General features: G+C 41.3%; 2 protein-coding genes across 2 annotated transcripts; both read left to right on the forward strand.

Annotated features, from left to right (window-relative positions):
• Positions 1–1,215: 1,215 nt before the first annotated feature.
• Positions 1,216–1,782, forward strand: LOC115684499 (uncharacterized). The gene has a single exon (XM_030609239.2). The coding sequence runs from the start codon at positions 1,216–1,218 to the stop codon at positions 1,780–1,782; it is 567 nt and encodes a 188-aa protein (XP_030465099.1).
• Positions 1,783–11,096: 9,314 nt separating this feature from the next.
• LOC115684483 (phospholipase A(1) DAD1, chloroplastic-like) lies at positions 11,097–13,341 on the forward strand. The gene is made up of 2 exons (XM_030609225.2): positions 11,097–11,887; positions 12,338–13,341. The coding sequence occupies exons 1-2, from the start codon at positions 11,174–11,176 to the stop codon at positions 12,884–12,886; spliced, it is 1,263 nt and encodes a 420-aa protein (XP_030465085.1). The 5' UTR covers positions 11,097–11,173; the 3' UTR covers positions 12,887–13,341.
• The last annotated feature ends 7,198 nt before the right edge of the window (positions 13,342–20,539 follow it).

The raw sequence follows: 20,539 nt of genomic DNA on the forward strand, positions 1-20,539 counted from the left end.
GATTTGGTTATCAGAAGGTAATTCCATTTGACGGGAGAATTACCAAAAAAATTCTAAATTTATTGCAATTGTGTCAATTCAGTCTTAAACATTTTTAATTTGGTTAATTGAGTCATAAACCTTTTGCATTTTTGCCAATTCAGTCCATCCGATTAATTTTGGCCAGAAACTGCTAGCATAGACGTCGGTTGTCTTGCGTGACGCGGCTGGCGCTGATGTAGATATTTTTAAATGATATTTTAATAATTTGCAAAAATTTTATTTATTTATTTTTATATTTTCTCTTTCCTTTTTTTTTCTTCCATTCTTCCTCTAGCCGGTCACCGGACCTCGGCGATATCAAACAGGATTTACTGTATAACCTAGATAATCAAAGTAGGAATTATGAAAGCTATAATTATATTATTAACCGTGGTGGAATTCTTCGCGATATCAAACATGATGCTACTATAAATTGTCTTATATTGTTGATCTGAGTAAGAGTGTATATGCACCAAGTGCCAAGAGTGATTATATAGGAAATTGTATGTTTAGAGCCACATTATTAGCTTGCTAAGATGAATTTGTTATGTCAATATGCTCTCCACTTGACACTTTGCAGATCCTATGGGTTAGAAAATTTCTTAAATTCAAGAGTTTTATGGGATAGATTCGTGGTGTCTGGACAATAAAAGGCAGTCCCATGTTTAAGGACAAAGGGCCGTGATTGTGGGATAGCATACTTGTCTCAGAGCAATCTTGAGCGTGCATTATCCCATATCGGTTTGGTGCATTTAGCGTTTTACTCTGGTAATGCTCCCAACAAGACTGAACCAAGATAGCAAGAAGAAAAGCAAACTCCCTTATCATCTATATCAACACCTTGTTGGTTTCCAGAACTTAGATTTTGCTATTGCTAATTAACAATATATTGTTATCATAATTAGGGTTTTGTAGAAGTAGGGGTGTAAACGGTTCGGTTCGGTTCGGTTCGATTTTTCAAGAAAACTGAACTGAACCGTTAGGGGTGCACCCTTGAACCGAACCGAACCGAATCTCGCTCGAACCGAATATGAACCGAACCAAAAAAGCGGTTGGGTTCGGTTCGGTTTTCGGCTTTTTTTTTTTTTTTTGCACACAATATCCACGCCCAGAGACACTTCACACAAGCATTTCCACAAACACCTGGCCGGCAACTCCCGCACGACGAGGTCCCCCAAGCCACTCCCATTGTCCATGGCCAAGAAAGAGCAAGCCAGGCATCTCGCGCCCGCCTCGCGTACCGTCCACAGCGACGAAGACGAAGCCTTGTCGGCCCACTTCAGACTCCGCCCGCCAAGCTACTTCAAGTGCCGCGGCATTGCCGCCGCGCTCTTCCTCATCATCGCCGTCGTCGCCCTCGCCCTCGTCTTCACCGTCTTCCACGTCAGGGACCCGATCGTACAAATGAACCGAGTCCAGATCCCCCAGCTCGCCCAGCTGGTCTCGAACGGGACGGCGCTCGCCGGCACCAACATCACCGCCGTCGCTGACGTCTCCGACGAGAACCCCAACGTCGCGTCCTTCCGGTACGGTGGCTCCGTGACGGAGATATCGTACGTTGGCGAGGTCATCGGCGAGGGCAGGATCCCGGCGGGGAGGGCGGCGGCGCGGCGGATGCGGCGTGTGAACGTGACGGTGGAGGTGGTGCCAGCGAGGATCGCGGCGGCGCCGAGGCTGAGCGGCAACCTGACCGCTGTGAACCTGACGATGGAGAGGGGATTTGAGCCCGAGAGAGAGAGAGAGAGGGGATTGCTCTTTTAGGGTAAAAAGCAGAGTTATTTTTTCAGTTCGATTCTATCGTAACCGAATCGAACCGAACTGAAATAAAAAAGAATGGTTATCCGAACTGAAAATCGAATCGAACCGAAATGCACCAAATTTTCGGTTCGGTTCGGTTCGGTTCGTATCTCGATTCGATTTTTCGATTCGGTTCTGACACTACCTACGCAGAAGGAGTGTAGTACACTTTCATATTTAAGGTGTACTCCATAGATACTTATAAAAAAAAATAAGTAAAAAGGTGCTCCGAGATTCTTTGTGCAGATATCATGATAAATAATTCAATCCAAAAATTTGAGCGTCTAGAAAATGACACTCCGTGTCCAACCTAAGAAAAGAAAGAGAAAGAAAATATCAAACATAGGCTTTACAAGATATCTGTCATGGAAGCTAGAATGTACCAACACGATGAGATTAGAAAAATGGACTAATGTTGTAGCTAGGTTTAGAAATTTTCTAATATTTTTTTTGGGCGTTCTCCAGCCATCACAGGAACAGGAGACAAGATATGAAAAATCTTAATACTTCAAGACAACACTAGCTATTGCATTTGCTTTTGGACGTATTAGTACCTAATATTTTGGGATGCAATGAGCAGGGGAAAACGAATATATTTTCAATATAAAGTTTATCAATCATTAATCGTTATTGGAGCGTGGGCTGATTGATTATCAAACGCTTCATCTTATTGATACGGCTAACTATAAGTGAAGTCTTACTCAATGCACATGAACATGACGGTTTGCATGACATGTATCCGCTGAGTTAATCGAGCTTAAGCTTGAAGGTTCGTGTTCACATATCCTAATAGGACCGTTATTACGTCCTCTGCCAATGTAAAAAGCTTTTCACATATTCGTAGTTGAGCGGGTGACATGCGTACTTAGAGATTGCTATGTATAAGGATTCACCCACGTCTAACTCATCCAACAGTGATTGTGTAAAAGAAACTTTTGCACCGACAGTGGACCCATAGGGAAGATGCGATTTATTTAATCTATTTATTGCCCTAAAAAAAACCTATGTAAGGACAAAAGCCCAGATGAAAGATCTACCTAGTACATAATGAGCCCATAGCTTTGTATATGTCAGCACCTTTTATGAGCCATGGCACGCAGTTTTCTGGCCCAAATCAGATCAACCATGTGTACTATATGTATGCATGTATAAGGGTTTGGTTTGCTTGGTCCCTCACCACATTGATTGAGAGACAAAGATGATTGTCAGCTTGTAAGCTGGGCTCACCCCTTCACTCACAAGGATGGACAAAAAGTTTGATGCCTAAGCCAGAGCAGACAATACTTCGCGGCGGAACGCACAAATATGTTGGCATCATCAGATACATAATACACAATGGCTTAAGTATCAGAAGGTTTTCAATATACAACTCCAACGTAACTTTCTTGTCTGCGGTGTGAAGGTTGTCAGACGACTCGGGAAGTGGATTGATCAAATTTCAAGCCTCGGGAATTTGTGCACCGGGAGTTATCATTTTGGAATATAAACCGGTGACAGTCACTCGCATCGCATCCCTATGTCTACCTTTCTACTATGACGAGTTGTTAGGGCTTGAAAATTGAGAGGGAAAAATTCAGCTCTTCCTCTACATACTTTCACGTTTTTTTTTCTAATAAAATCCATGTACTTTTGATCTGTCAAATAAAAAAAAGCCAATCTAGTTTTACAAATTTCCCAGCACATCCCTCCAACAACAAATCCAACCGAGTTCAACTGACCTAGCCGTTGCAGGACTCTAAGTATAATGTCGATAAAATATGCAGATACACATGGATATGGTTGGAAAAAATTTAGCAATGTAAACAAAGTCGGAGTAATGTTAGTAAAATTTAGCCAATGTGGACGACTATGTGGATGTCCACATTAGAAAATTTATATCAATGTCGTCCAACCGCCACTTCAGCTGAATTTTGCCGAATATGTTGTCGGAGGAACTTTATTAGAAAATGTGTAAAACTAGAAAGACTTGATTTGACAAGTTAAAAATACAAAGTTGTAATTGGAAATGGTGGTGAAAATACAATGACAGAAAGCCGAATTTTTCCAATTGAGAGACGCTATTAGCGTATTATCCATACTTGCTTGTGCTAGTTATCGGAGGTTCCTAATGAGACGAGGGAAGAGTCTCCAACCCTAATCAAGTTGCTCTTGGTCCAAATCAGACGGGTCGTCATTTTCCCTAGATGTCGTACCAGCCACCCTTCTCTTCCTTTCACTATTCCCACCTAGGCCCCTGCTTTGGTTGCTTATGGACTGTCAAGTTGGGATTCATCGAGATAAAATGTGCCTTCAATCTTATTGTATAAATAGGGCAGAAAGGTAATCCAAAGTATGAATTTGAAAGGTGAGGGTTTATTTTGATAACTTAAAATGGCGTAGATAAAATAGAAAGGAGGACAAAAATGAGGATCTTTGTTACTAATTGGCCTTGAATAACGATGTATAATTCATGAATATAATTATTAGGAAATTATTCTAAAGTAAGACATAATATTTAGAAAAATATTTGACGATACTTTCTCTTTTTCCATTTTTTCAAGTGTGAACTCAATAAGTTAAGGTTCAACGGTTGTTGTGAGTTACGTGAAAAAATTATGCCACGTATGTTTCCACACGGCAATCATTGAGATAAACCTTATGATTAATGTTGTACCAAACTTTGCCTACTCTTCTCAATGTTCCATATAAGCCTCTTTCATTTCATCCTCTTCTCTTCTCATGCTTAGCCTTTCAACCATCACAGTCGACAACCCCGCCAGCATCACAACATCGCAATCGACCACGAACCTCCTCCAGTCAAAAGTTGGTATTTTTCCCCGAATGTCCGTTCCCTCAACGATAAAGTGCGCATCGCAAATAATGTTGAGTGCGATACCATGGGTGCAACAATCAAATGCAGATTGCAAACGACATCGAGTGCGATATCGGCAATGTAGAGGAACCAAGATGTGTGATAACATGGCAATAAGGACATTGAAACCGAAAGAGTACATAATGACATACATAGTATCGATCCAAAACGGCAAATGCAAAATGATTCTCCCTAGTTAAGTTAATGGACGAAAGACAAGGCGTATGTGTGCACATCCAAAGTCCTAAGACATTGGTACTATGATTGCGATTAAAGTGTAATAAGCGTAGAAGAAAAGAAAAGCACCTGGCTTTCCTTAGCCAAGAATATGTCAACGTCAATTTTCTTTCTTTCCTTCATGATGGGCGGGAAAATTCACGTAAGTGCTTCTTTAACTAACCCTAATGATTGGAGAATTTCTTGCACGACGTGAAAAAGGAATCCAATTCAATCCAATCAATCTTGTCACCGTTTACTTTGACTTGACTTACACCTCTATACTCGATTCCATCACGACAGAAAGCAGAAAGGAAAAAACAATTCCAACCACGTTCGATGCATCGAGTCGAGTTCATGGGGTTGATCAAAGAGCTATGTTCTACGAAAAGAACATTATGGAAGACTCGGAAGAAAGTGCAAATGTTTAGGAGATGGTGAGATTTGAATACCCATATAGTAAATTCCTCTTGCATGTCGTGATGAAGAGGTAATTAGCCAAATAATGAGATGTAATGGTGTGGGATGCGACTTAAGTGCAAGTGTTCAAAACTTTTCGGTTCAGGTCAATCAAGGGTACCGATTTTACTCGCAAGATTTAGACAAATCGCCGAAGTAGATCTAACAGTCGCACTGACCTGGTTTTCTATTCCAATGATGGCGATAGGCGATGAATTAACTCTCTCAGACGATTCATAAAATTGAGCTGATACGAAGCTTGAACGCAAAAGATGCAATTAGAATGCCACAAAGAACATATATGAAGGACATCATTTCAGCATGTATAACTTGAAAATGCTATAACTATAACATGCTTAACTAGTAATGACGTAATTATACCAAATCGACACTCGTTATCACACGAACGCCAAACTCAATTTAAGAGTCGTGGCGACTTGGTTTTATGTTCCGATCATGACAATAGGCAATGAATTAACCCTCTTAGATGATTCATAAAATTGAGACAATACGTAACTTGCACGCAAATGATGCGATTAGAATGCCACGAAGATTATAGGAAGGACGCCATTTCTGCATGTTTTACTTGAATAAGCTGTCGCTACAACATGCTTGACTTATAATGAGGTAATAATGCCGAATTGACATGGATTAGAAGAAGCAAAAGTCCAGTTTTGTGGCCGAAGTGAATCGTTGCTCTAGCTTTCATATTTGCGATCGCACGTATTTGTTGAAGTGCACGATGGACAACACTTGCGGAACAAATTGTGCTTCTAGAGGCTTACTTTATCAATTTTGCTCAATACATTTTTGGTCATATGTTTTAGTATTAAATAAATCGAAGAGTGTCCACAGTGAATGTCATAAATAATCAAAGGGTCTAAATATAAAGAAATGATCAGCATTCACATTATAAGCTTTCGTGTATTCTAAAACTATGACTCATGTTTGGTGCAAACAAAAATGGTCATGGACCAAAATCAGGACCTCAATTGTCGAGGCTTAGCTTGTAAAAATCATCAAACTTGATGATCCTAATCCAATTTCGTTCCCGCATTAAAATTATATATTATGTTGAAATCACCCTTCCCTTAATTTGGTTTCTCAGTGTGTACAGTACTCTAAATCATTTTGAATCGACAACTTAATTTGGACATATTGTAAACCCAAAATCTAAAGGGACCCACCAAATTCGACGGTCAAATCGTACTTGGATGCTGGATACATCGTGTATGCATATGCCACGTTGGAGTGTGGTTCATACTCCCCATTGACAGGTAGGCACGGGGGCCCACTCCCCGATGAGCGGGCAAGGGTCGAAGGAGCAACGGTTTTGAGCCGCTAGAGGGCTTTTATAGTTTGAGCTTGAAAAAGGAAAGTTTCCTAATTCAATTAGGTTTCCTATATTGAATAGATTTCCTAATTGAATGGTTTCCTAATTGAAGTAGGTTTCCTACTTAGAGTAGGTTTCCTAAAAAGGGGTTTCCTATTTTGAATCAAACTATTGCCTATATATAATCTCTTTCTATTGTAATTGAAAGATGTAACAGAGAGGAGAGAGGTGTTATTATAGTGGAGTCATCTGCTGAACGTAGCCCAATGTAGTTTTTCTGGCCAATTTTCATTAGAGATCGCCAATGTGACGGTCCAATCATTGCCGATCGTCCTACACGGCGTGCCGCCACATCAGCAATTTTTGGCGAAAATTGGTCGGAATAACTACATTGAAAATTTACTTAATGGTTTAAAATTAAATTGACAAAATTAAAAAGTTTAGAACTGAATTGGCATTTTCTCTAGTTATTTAGAGGCACTATGTTATACATTATGTACTACCCATATGAGATATTGCATTGGCAACGTTAAAAATCGAGGTTTTAATGGATCATAAACTATATTATACTTTACAAAAACAAAAAACAAAAAAAAACACATGGCAAGCATACATGCGAAATCAAGCCTATCTTTAAATGGGTACAAAAGAACCCAAATTGCGAAAAAGGGTATTGCTCAATTATGTAAACAAGATACAAGGTCATCATTACCAAGGAACTACTAGATCTGCTTGTGAGAAAGATAGTCATCTGGGAATTTGAGAAATTCTTTGGCAATATGATCACTAGGATGGAATGCTCCATCCTTCAAGTGCATTCCCAGAAATTCGATTTCCTGATGGGCAATAACTATTTTCTTTTGTAACAGCATAATGTCATATTGCTTGTCTAGATCTGCAAATTGTTGAAGCAGTTTGCAGTAGGATTCCTCTTCGGGACTATAAAGGAGAATATCGTAGATGTATATCTGGGCATTAGCACTAATTGGATGGAATATCTTGCACATGGCATTTTGGAACAATGAAGGTGCTGCCTTGAGGCCAAAAGGCAGAACATTCCATTAAAAATGTTTGTTGGGGATACAGATTCCCTAGTTGCCAAAATCCTGCCTTTAGATCAAACTTGGAATAGATCTTGGCATGAGAAAGACTAAAAAATAAGGTCTTTCTGTTGGGTAACGGAAACTTGTCATTTTAGAGGAACTGATTAAGAGGTTGGTAGTTGATTACCAATCTCCTCTTTCCTCGAACTTGTTTAGCTCTTTTCTCAACACAAAAGGCTTCACACGCCCATTAAGAGTTCGGAGGTTCAATTAGTACTTACTAGACTAATTCATCACACTCCTTCTGGGCCAACTGGAGATTTTGTGCATTCATCCATGAATGGCTCGCCTTTGTAGGATTGATACCCTCATTCTTTTTTAAAGGTTAGTGGATGAAGAATTCTTCATTCATCCATAGCGGTTTGGAACATTTCCGGAGGAATTCAGCATGCGTCTTGGCACAAGAGTCCAGGAGGCTATGGAGGATTGGGTCTAGACTTTCTAGCTTTATGAGGTGAAGTCTTTTTTTTTTTTTTTGGTAACCGAGGATCCGCCACCATTCTCCGGGGACGGGTAAAGTCTTTTGGTATCCACAAATTCTTTGAAGTGTCCCTTGAATCGAAGGCCATTGGGAAAGATTCTAAGCTCAAGGAGTTTACTAAGAAGATCCCATCCGACTATAATGTCTCGGTCGGGAGATGAGGAGCCGTGAATTCGAGTAGTAACATAGCATCAAGGAAAGAATTGTACTTTTATGGGTTTGCTACGTACTAGTGTGGTCAAATTTGATGACTACCGAGCCATCTTTCTTTTTGGTGAATTTAGATTCGGTAGCTTGAATTGGCCGGGAGTTTTGATAAAGTTTCTCATGGTTAGTCACCCAGGTGTCTGGGAAAAGTTTGACTAACTCTGAACGAGGGATTTGTCTAGGAACATGGACACCGGAAGGAGTCTATGTGTTGTCAATGGAAATTAGCAGAGCATCTTCTGCTACGCTCAGTAGGATAAGGTCCAGAGCATAGTTTGTGGTCTCGATACACTATTTGGTAATGAAGAGTTGCTACCACAAAGTTTGGAGTCCGAGGGGCTTAAGTGAGGCATTAAACAGACGAGGATCTGAAATAGCCATATTAAAGTTGGGGAAGAGTGTAACAATGTGCCAACATTTAGAGTGGTTTCATTTGTTGAAAAGATCTTTCTCCACTGAACCCGATCTGTTAATATTATATATATGCACAAAAATTCTTGCAACTCTAGCTAATATTGATATTTATTGTACGAGACCCATCAATGTCGCGATTGGACTCAAGCAAGGACTTGTGCAACACCCTCCAAATTCAAAGAGGGGATGGTCGTTCCCAAGAATGAATAAGTGATGGATCATTTTGATCATAGATTGATCAAGTGCCTGTATGTATTTGAGCGGACTCCAGAATACCCAACTTTTTGCCACTTTGAAAGATAAAGATTTGAGCATTTTGGGGTCAATTCCTTTTTTTTTTCTCTCCCTACAGAGAATATTAGGGATCTTTTAAGCGATAAGAGTAAATGTCTTTTTCGTTCAAAGCATGAATTTTTTTCTTTTTGGCGAACATTCAAAACATAAAGTTATGTTTGCGTATTCACTTCGTCATTTCCATGATCACAAATTTCAACAATTGCTCATCATATAAATGATCAGAAAGGATTGATATATCGTAGAATGACACGTAAAATATTCGTCAAGAAGGTAATAGAAGGGTAATCATTTATTTTACGAGTCGAAAAAGGATGAAAGGACGAATTAGGGTGCGTTTGGCAAGTTGCCAAACAGTAACAATTTTCATTCTTTTGTTCCCAGAATGAGTTTTAGAACAAAAATCCGTTTCCTTCATATGGCAACCAACAACCTCGCCGCAGCCCTCGCCAGGGTCCAGCCCTCGCCAAATCTGGCGAGGGCGGCCTTCGCCCAAGTGGTGAGGGTCCAGCCCTCGCCGGCCTTAGCCTGTGGCCAGTCGCCGGCGCCAGCGACCTGGCCATTGCCAAGGAAGGGAAAGAAAAAAAAAGAAATATTAAAAAATTCAAAATATTATTAATAAAAAGAAATTTTATGCAATTACCAAACGCATTTCTGTTCTTGTTCTATTCCAAGAATAGAAATTTTAGGCAGTTACCAAACTCCTTCAAATGCTTAGAAATTGTTCCTGAACACGGAATCAAAAAGAATCATTTCTGAGCAGAATCAGTTTTCGGGAACAGAATGATTGCCAAACGCACTCTTATTATTTTTTATGAGTTGAAAAAAAGACAAAAAAAGAAAGAAAGAGAGAAGGACAATCATTACCCATTGTATGCCTCCAACTTTTCCCTCTTTCTTTCAACCATCCCATTACAGCCTAGGGCAACAGACGGCATTCTAATTGGTCAGACCATGTCCATTTGCTCGACCCTCCCTCCCACAATTGTTTGTGCACAATTATTTGATGCACACAAATTGAAATTAGAAGAATATATAAGAAGAAATATTAATATCCTCCCTAAATTTACTTTGATGTTCCCCTATTGTTTCAAGCTTCGCAATTACCCCCAAATGTTTATTCATTCATTCATGGTCTTTTTTATCATGCCGCGCATTTTCGATATAAAATGTAAACCGTAGTTTTCTACGAAAACATGCTGGAAAATTTTGTGATGGCCCCGTGGATTTGTTAATGTTTTGCAGCTAATTTGACATGTCAAAGAGATGGAATTCACGTTTTCTATCTCCAAATCTTCGTTTGAGTTTTGTTGCAATTGAAAGGAAAGAAACACGTTTTTTTAATTATTTGGATGAGACTTAGGTTGAGTTCTTACTTTCGACTTTTTTTCCGACTAAAGATTAAACCTGACGATAAACTTAGAAGACCATAGTTAAGTATGAAATTTAATTAGATTTGAGAAGATGACAATATTGTCACATTCAAGGAGCACTACTAAGATATAAAATATGTTCCATACTGTGCTCTAACAGATTAACCTTTTTGAATAAACGGTTGCGCAATGAAACATAGTACCGGAGCTTTCTCTCATTGTGGGTTTCCTTTTCATTGTCTGATGGGTCTTGACAATTCTTTCACGCCCTTCATCATTGAATGTGAATGAGAGTGTTAAAATATAAGATATTTCTTGAAATAAACAGTTTACATTCTTTCCTTTTGTTAGTTATAATATTAGCACAAAACCAGAGATGGTGGATGAACTACTTCCACTACGAGCTCACGACCAATCATCACAAATTAAAAAATGTTGGATCCATGTTTTGGTCCGACTAAGAAGCAATTAAGTTTGCGTCTTGTCACATCGCATCAATAGTCCAATGCATGCATACACACATTTATTTCTTCCCTCAACCATACTTATAGAAGATTCAACCCTAGAGCCTCGTCAGGATGCCAACACTTGTGGCAAAGCCTGTAGCTCTTGGGTTGTCCAACAATGAGAATTGCCATTCCATCACCTAACAAGCACCTCGCCCCTCTCTTCAAGTCTCCCACCACATCTATCAACTCGGTCGTCAAACCCACCTATCCATACTCATACTTCCGCCGACTCAAGCACCGTGAGACGGGCCGCACCACCATCGCTGCCAAGCGCATCGCAATTTGCAAAAAGAAATGGATGGAGTACCAAGGGATCAACAATTGGGAAGGCCTGCTCGACCCTCTCGACGACAACCTACGCCGTGAAATACTCCGTTATGGAGAGTTCGTCGAAGCCACGTACCGCTCGTTCGATTTCAACCCTTCCTCTCCTACCTATGCCACTTGCAAGCACCCCAGGAGCTCGCTCCTGGCCCGTGCCGGGATCCAGGAGACTGGATACCAGGTGACGCGTTATCTGCGCGCCACGTGCGGGGTCCAGATGCCGCATTGGGCATCTAATGTCCCTAGTTGGATGGGCACGCGGTCGAGCTGGATCGGCTATGTAGCGGTGTGCCACGACGGGAGGGAGATTTCGAGGCTGGGGAGGAGGGACGTGGTGATCGCGTTTCGAGGGACCGGCACGTGCTTGGAGTGGATCGAAAACCTACATGCCAACTTGACTTGTGTGGGCGGTGGCGGCGGCAACGGCAGAGAGGAGGGACCTATGGTGGGAAGTGGGTTCTTAAGCTTATACACATCAAAAACAGCCTCTAAAATGAGCTTACAGGTAAGGAAAAAAGGTCGCACTATGAGCACATAAGTGCTCGATAGCACAGTCCCGTACAGATCTATATTCTAGTCGTAGTGTCTTCTTTAGCGAAAAATCTTCAAGAATAGTTGATAACACAGAATTCACAGAAAAAATCCATGAATTCTAGTAGGCACGATCGAGTCCTCACAAACGACGCTATCGTAGACTATAATCGAGCGCATCATGGGACGTGAACAAGTGATGACTTCCTCACAAAATGTCATCTTGTTGGTACTACTATCGCAAGATACTATACTGATCTTTTACCAGCTTTGAATTGAGCAAAAGCTCAAATTTATTTGTTATCAGTAACTATTTGTTCAACGTACTTCCGAAAATGAATCTCAAAATATTTTACTATTAAAGGAATGACGACAACATCAATGTGTTGATACATGATATCGAAATGGTCATTCCTAATTTCAGGACATAGTAAGAGAAGAAGTTGCCAGGATCATCAAAATGTACAGCGACAAGCCCCTTAGCTTGACGATCACAGGCCATAGCCTCGGTGCGGCACTGGCCATTCTCAGCGCATATGACATAAGATCCAACTTTTCCAATGCTCCAATGGTGACTGTCATATCGTTCGGCGGGCCCCGCGTCGGGAACCGAACCTTTAGACGCTTCTTGGAGAAGAGCAAGGCGAACGTTCTTCGCATCGTGAACTCGGACGACCTCGTCACCAAGGTGCCGGGACTAAAAGATGACGTCGTGAGGCTCCTGTGGTTGTTCCGGGAACGCATGGAGTGCACGTCGTCGACATACACTGACGTGGGACGGGAGTTGAGGCTGAGTAGTAGGGAGTGCCCGTACCTCGGCAGCATTGATCTCGCCACGTGTCACGAGTTGAAGACGTATCTTCAGTTAATCAGTGGGTTTGTGAGCTCCAAGTGTCCTTTTAGGGCTACAGCGAAGAAGGTGCTGAGCGTGAATAAAAGAAGATCAAGGGATAAAGGCCAATATCTTAATTAATATGAGAATCATGCATGAATGCATGCCAGTAAGCCTTCCTCACTCCCTCTCGAAGATGTTCTTGGTATGGATCTGATTCATGCGAGCCAAAATACACTCCAAAAGTAGGGTACGAGAGATCTCGCGGGAGGTCGACACGATCCATGAATAACTTCGAATTGTTCACGACTAGCACGTGAATAAATAGCATAGGATGCATACTTTTCGTGTGGTCGTTTGGGGGTTTGAAGAACCCCAGTGGCTTCACCTATTATTACCTTAACGCTAGATAGGTAGTCGGTGAAGGTGTCGTGAGAAAATAAATTTGGTCTTTATAGCTGTTTTCAACTCTTGGTTGAAAATATTGTGTCTATTGCATATGTATTTGTATTCTGTTATTGAATGGACAGGAGTCATTCTCGCCATGTAATTTTTCGTTAATCTCTCTCTACGATTAAAAGACAAAGTTAAGAATAGTAAGCGAGGTGTTGAATTTGTCTCGTGTCATGCAACACGTGTTTTTTGCCCGTATATAGATACACAGATACGTTGCTGAGCATAATTAGGTATGTTCTCCCTCACATATAATCTGAAAATTCTTGGAGGGGAGCATTGCTGAGTTCCTCTTCCTTTCACAAGTCAACGATTATAGAACAAATGAATTCATAGTGGCGTTCTTGCATCAGGTTGGAATATCCCCATTTGCAGGGTGAATGACCATCATCAATTGTTTGAAACACTGCGAGCGTGAAGTATACCTTTCACAATCAGTTACGAAAAGGAAAATATCCACTTCCCACAATTTGCGCCTAAGATGCATTCATCTCTTTTTTCCTTTCTCGTTTTCCCTTCTTCTAAACTGATTGTGAAGTACTAAACTACGACCCATCGACGTTGCTACTCATCGTTGAAGACCATCATGACCTGAGACTAGATAGTCAAGTTCAGGACTTTACACCAAAGGGTGCCTAATTATAAGGTTGTGACTTCTATTGAGAGAGAGAGAGAGAGAGAGAGAGAGAGAGAGAGAGAGAGAGAGGGCATAAGTTGAAGTGCTGCCAACGATGGCAGGTTTGGAGGCATTAGATCATCGTAAGGTTAGATCAGTGGCAGCTCAACGCAGGGCATAGATTGGGGTATAGTAGTTGCATTCTGGTTGGTGATTGGAATAAGGATTTTCGGTGCAGGAAGATGAATTGATGATGTGAAATTAGGGTTTTCGTCATAAGGAAGGTACAGTAAAGATATAAAGAGTTACCCGCCACTAAGGTATTACTGAATCTACTAAATTCAAAATATGATAAAGTAGCTCCAGATGAGGAACTGCTCATTTGATAAGTGGTCCTTATCCTATTGCATTGTTACTCTAGTTCACATCATGCTGATCTCATTCTTCATCACACGAGAAAATTCGTTCCACCAACAGTCTTTATAAAATAAATTATATATATGAGTGGAATATACTACAAGCAATAACTCATTTTCAAATCGAGATTTGTCACGATATAATATATTGAAATATCAAGTTGAATTTCTCCATCTAATCCATCAGTTTCTTTACTTAGGGATTGTCTCAAAACTAAAGACAGGTCTCCCAAGAAAATGTCAAAGCCTTAAGATCCTCAAGACTGACGGTCCAATCTAGTGGGAGATTGAAAGGATTAACTTCGAGGAATTTGGTGGGTGAAGTGGGTCACTTTCCTCTCGCATTTTCCAACTTCCCCATCATTGTTATTCGCCTCCAACGCATGGAAACATAGTCTCACGAGGGCTTGAATAGCATTGAGCCGAAGTGGAGGAGCCCCAAGATAGGAGCAATTGCCATGCGTGCATATGGGGAGATGAGATGCTGTCGTATAGGACATCAGAACGGCTATCTAAAAGTGCAGCCACTGTGACGTGATTGTGGTTGTACAGCGGTGACCACCACTTTGCAGGGGTCATACTGCTTAGGCTAGTGACCGCAGTGCCGTGGTCGCGACTCCGGAAAGTGAACAGGTGAAGTAGGAGCGCTGAGATCCTTCCGCAATCTTTATATCCAAAGTTCCCTTTAAATGTATTAGCAGAAAACAAGAATTATTCCTGGGATATTTCACATCTCTCTCTCTCTCTCTCTCTCTCTCTCTCTCTCGTGGTCCAGCACTCTGTTGGCCTCCTTAAAGGGAATCTCTCAGAGGAAGATAGTGGGGTAGAACTACAAATTACAAGGAAAGCCACCAAGAGATCAAGTGATGTTCGCTTCGTGATGACAATATTGCTTGACACCTCTCTGGGTTTCGGATTTTGCTGGGGACAACCAACTGAGGTGAAAGCGATAGCATACCTAGTTTTAGCATCCAGTGTACGTTAATGCGAAGCATCATGCGGCCACTCACAATTTCTTTATTTGCTGTTGCCCAACAGCAACAGTGTAATTCAGTCTCTCTCTCTCTCTCTCTCTCTCTCTCTCTCTCTCTCTCTCTCTCTCTCTCTCTCTCTCTCTAATGCTGTCGCCGCAACTGAACCCCATATTAGGGGCCATGGCCTCCGATTTCGCCACCTCAGACCGGGCCACCTTCGGACCTCCAATGTAAGGTCAAAGGTCGATGGCGTCAAAATTCGAAAATTCGAGGTTGGCCATGGCAGATGACCATGGAGCCGGATGGAGGTAGGCCATTTGGCCGAGGGATGCAATGTAAGTAAATTTAACCTAAATATTTGAGGGGGAGAGGCGCGTTTGGTAACGTTTTTATTTCTCTATTTTTCTGCTCTTCTGTTCCCCGGAATAGAAAAAAAAAAATCTGTTTGTGTACGTCAGTTAATTTTTCTATTCCCCAAAGTAGCTAGGGAATAGATTTGGAACAAAAACAAGAAGTAAAAAAAAAAATCTACTTTTTTGTTCTGGGAAACAATTTCTGAAATAAGGTCATTTTCTTTTTTTTTTCTTTTTTTTCTTTTTTTCTTTCCTTTTTCTTCCTCCTCTAGCCGATCGACGAGCCTCGACGATGGCCGACGAGGTCAGCCTCACCATGGTTGGGCAAAGCCGACCTCGCGGTGGCTAGGCGAAGTCGATCTCACTAGCCCTCATCTCTGGTCAGTTGTTGGCCTTCACCGAGGTCCAACGACCGGCTAGAGGGGGAAGAACAGGAGAGGAAAAAAAGAAAAGAAAAAATTAGAAAAGTTAGAAAAATCTCAAAAAATTATTAAAAAACTAAAAAAAATCCACGTCACAAAATTTTTAGGGCCGTACCAAATATTATTTTGTTCTTTTTTTATTAGAATAGAAATTTTGTGCAGTTACCAAACGCGTTCTTCTACTCAGAAACTAGTTCAGTGAATAGAAATAGAAAAAACTATTTCTGAACAAAAATTGTTCTCGGGAACAAAAATGTTACCGTACGCACCCTAAGAGTAAGAAGTGAAACTTAAGATTTGTTTGTTTCGATCAAAACTTCTTGTCGTTAGAAAATATTACAAAAAATTCTATTTAAGTTTATATGCGCCGAAAATAAGTTTAAAAAAACCGGTTCTATGGTATGTGACTATAAGTGAATCCACTATAAGCAGCTTGTATGGTCAAAAATAACATGTACAGATTAACAAACTAAAATCAACATTTTCTTTGTTTATTTTGTATTACAAGCTTTTCGGCAATGTAGAAAAATATAAGCATTAATGAAGTATATCGAATATATGGTAGACAAGATTTATGAAAAAACATATGATTCTTACAAGAAAAAAATTTGATAACAGATAACAAATAGACATAGCAGGACATATCCTTCTCACTTGCACGCACCGCAAAAAGTTAGGAAAAATGATTTCCTTCTTGCCAGAAAGGGAAATCATTTTTCCCAATCTAAGCTTATCGTCTATTGACTAGTCTTCCGTCACTCAAATGCTGGAAACTCCCGAAAACAATTTCCCAAAATGGTTTTTCATAAAAAAAAAAAACTCCTAATTATAATTATGAATGCATTTTGTTTATTTACATAAAAGCTATAAAAGAAATAATGAGAAAAGGAAGAAAAAAAGAAGAAGAAGGAAACCTTACAAGACTAAAGGCCCCGTTTGGTTCAGTTTTGCAAATGACCATTGGTAAAATGCAAATACCTTTAATTTAAAGCCTCTTGGGGAAATGCAAATAGCATTTGGTAAAAAAATCATTTGTAAAGTTACTTTGGACCAAGTAGTGTTTGGCAAAAAAAAATTTGCCAAGGGCTTTGGGTTTTTTTTTTATTAAGAAAAAAAAGCAAACCCTTCACCGGACCCAGCGAAGGGCCATGGCCACTGGCGAGCCAAATTTGGCATCGACGGCCATCACCCGAGGTCGTCCAATCGTCGGTGAGGGTCGCGCAACCTCAGGCAGCCATCTCTAGGGTCGTGTGACCTCACCAACCCCTCGTAGGCCTCTCGATGTCCCGATCTGTCCTCGTCGGCTTTGGTCGGCAGCCTTTGCACAAAGAAGATGAACAATAACAACGAGGGGCAAAACCAGAATATTAAAGAATTAGTGAAGGTAGTTTGGGAAAAAAAAATTAGTTTCAACATACCCAATGCTAGCTTTCGTCCGAAAGCTTATTAAGAATACTTGCCAAACGCCTCAGCATTTCCCTAAGGGGCTTTAAAGGTAGAAAGCCCCTTGGGAAAACTGAACCAAACGGGGACCATTTACAAAAACTTGATTTTATAAAGTACCGTGATAATTTTTGTTTACAAAAAAGGCCATTTTCAAGCCCATAACTATCTTTTCCATTTCACTTCTAAATTAACTTTAAATATTATATCTATACAATTATCTGAAAAATATAGTTTCATGAGAGAGAGAGAGAGAGAGAGAGAGAGAGAGAGAGAGAGAGAGAGAGAGAGCATGAGAGAGAGAGAGAGAGAGAGAGATTCTTTTGTGAGATATCAACCGGACATGGCTCAAAAACCAAATATTTGTGGGGTCAAACATGCTTTTCCCATACAAACCACCACATAGATGGACAAATTTTTCAAATTCCAAATCCGTCCTAAGAAGAACGTAACCTTACGGGACAAACGCCTTTTAAAAAAATTTCGAACTCTTGTAAAGCTTCAAGGCGTGCCCCGGTCATCTTGGCTACCTCTTCGGCCTTTTATGCCTTGAGAACACCCCAGCCCCCGCGTCCGTGACACACGAACAACAGACATTTACGTCTTAATTGGCATTCCAAAAGGAGTAATTAAGGTGGTGACTATTTGGACCAGATCACTTGCATAAATCATGACGTATAGCTGGTTGTTGAGATCGCGCTTTAAATCATGAACGAACTCGTGATCTTGTCAAAGACAGGCAAGCACGAGACTACTGGCCCGCCCGCGTCCAATGCCAACTGCATTGTAACGTGGTTGAAAAAGAGTCACAGTGACCATATCCATAATCCATCTTTCACTAATAGATCGTAACTCCTTATATCTAAGGGGTGTCAATGGTTTGGGTCATTTTTTCATGCCACCCTATCCGACCCAAAGTCATAATAGTTGTGTGTTTTCTCTTACCCAACCCGACTCGAAACGCATATGACCTGAAGCGAAAACCCGATTTAGCACCTGAATTGAGTCGCAACACTTATAGCTCATGATCGATTGTACAGGTTACGCGTACGGACTCCACCAAGTTGCATGTGGTAATTATGGCAGTTTTGGAATGTTGGCCATCGTTCCGCGCTCGTCCTCGCATGTGGGAGAGCCGCTCACACGGTGGGAGACTTTGAGGTTCCTCCACTATGGGACGTACCCCCCAAGTTCTAGCTAAAGGGAGTCCTCACCACCACACAATGGAATCACGAGCAGTACCTTATTGTGGGGATTTATAGGGACAAATTACTAAAAAAGTCATCAACCTATTATATTTGTATCAATTCAATTTCAAACCTTACAATTTGGTCAATTTGACCCTAAATCTTTTGATGGCTTACCAACTTTGGCTGGAAAAAATTTTAAAATTTTTTGAATTTTCTTTTCTTTTCCTTTCCCTTTTCTTTTTGCCAATGGCCGGTTGCCGACCGACCACCGACCACCGGCCACAGGCGATGGCCGATGAGGGCCAACGCTGCCTGGGCAAGGGTGAGCACCAGCGAGGGCCCACTTGCCTTGCCTGATTTGGGCAAGTCGACCCTTGCCGAGCCTCGCCTAGGCGAGGGCAACGGCTGGCGAGGCCGCCCTAGTTTGGGCGAAAGTCGGCCAAGGGACCCTTGCTGGCACTCACCATTATCTATGGCCGATGGCAGGCAACCGACCATTGGCGAAAAGAAAAGGGAAAAACAAAGAAAAAAATTATAAAAATTGTCCATATCAACGCAGGCCATGCCATGTAGGACGGCCAGCGTCTCCATCAGCGATTTTCGGCTAAAATTGGCTGAATTGATTACATTAGCAAGTCGTTATAAGATTTAGAACTCAATTGGCCAAATTAAAAGGTTCAGTACTGATTTGACGTAAGTGCAATAAGTTTAGGACTTTCTTTGGTAATTTCCCTGAATTTATCGAGTGCTCCCAAAACATCGCGATGCCACCTAACGTGATACGAGGACGATAGTCATCCGATATCAATCATCCTAGAGTGTTGTCAAAGTGTATCATGCAACGATAGTGAGTACCGAGAACTAACACGACTAGGCCTCCATGGTGAGTGCCCCTCCAGCACTATGAGTTCGAGACTTCTCGAGAGAGAGAGAGAGAGAGAGAGAGAGAAGATGGATGTCATGATGGAACGTGTTGAAACTGGAGCTTGCGCATTGCGAAATCGAGTGACAATCTTTGGTTGGTGGTCCATCATGCCAGTGACTTCGTTGAAATTTGAGTACCGAGGAACTAGAATGGGGGATATTGGAGAATGCCTGTTTGCCCCTTGTTTTTTTTTTTCTTTGTTTTTGGTTTTTAAATGTCGTCCCCTGTACTCTTGAAAATCGATGTAATGCAACCCCACCCTTAGCACGAACCACGATCAATTTCTAGCCTAAAACTCCGGTTACGTGCCATCACATGACCGGCTATAGCCAATTATCGGCAGTTAAACCTTCCGTCGACCCTCGTTGTCCGATCATCACATTTTGCCAAAGAAAAGTCTTAAACATATTATTGCGCTCGTGTCAATTCACTCCAAAGCCTTCCAATTATGACACTTTAGTTCTAAATATTTTCATATTTTGCCAATTGAATCCATCCGGCCAATTTAGGCCAGAAATTACTGATGTGGACATCGGTCGTCCTACATGATATGTTTAGTGCTGACGTAAATATTTTTTATAATTTTTTAATAATTATTGGATGTTTTCTTTTTTTCCTTTATTTTTTTCTTTCCCTTTTCTTTTTGCTAGTGGTCGATCGCTAGCTAGGACGAGCGTTGGCCATCGCCACCCTTTGGGCGAGGGCCCTCCTCACTAGATCTAGCAAGGCTCACTCAGGCCAAGGCGACATCACCTGGACAAGGGTTGGCCTCACCTAGGCTTGAGCGAGGGTCGGCCTCGCCAAATCTGGCAAGGGAGGCCCTCACCGGCGCTTGCCCAAGCGAGGCCAACCTCTCTTGTGGTGGCAAGGGTGACCCTTGCTTGGGCGAGGCCAACCCTTGCCGGCCATGGCTTTTGGCGGGTGGCTAGCGCCCAGCCACTGGCAGAAAGAGAAGAAATTGAAAAGGAAAGGAAAAAAAAAAAAGAAATTATTAAAAGAATG

The sequence above is a fragment of the Syzygium oleosum genome, unplaced genomic scaffold (genome assembly GCF_021117445.2).
Source record: "Syzygium oleosum isolate NSW1041296 unplaced genomic scaffold, Sole_v2.1 Sole_v2.14, whole genome shotgun sequence".
NCBI lineage: Eukaryota > Viridiplantae > Streptophyta > Magnoliopsida > Myrtales > Myrtaceae > Syzygium > Syzygium oleosum.

Excerpts from the sequence above, each read along its gene's own strand:
- LOC115684483 (XM_030609225.2), top strand. The coding sequence starts at position 11,174 with ATGAGAATTGCCATTCCATCACCTAACAAGCACCTCGCCCCTCTCTTC. Across the intron at positions 11,888-12,337 it reads CCTCTAAAATGAGCTTACAG|GACATAGTAAGAGAAGAAGT; the intron begins GTAAGGAAAAAA and ends TCCTAATTTCAG.
- LOC115684499 (XM_030609239.2), top strand. The coding sequence starts at position 1,216 with ATGGCCAAGAAAGAGCAAGCCAGGCATCTCGCGCCCGCCTCGCGTACC.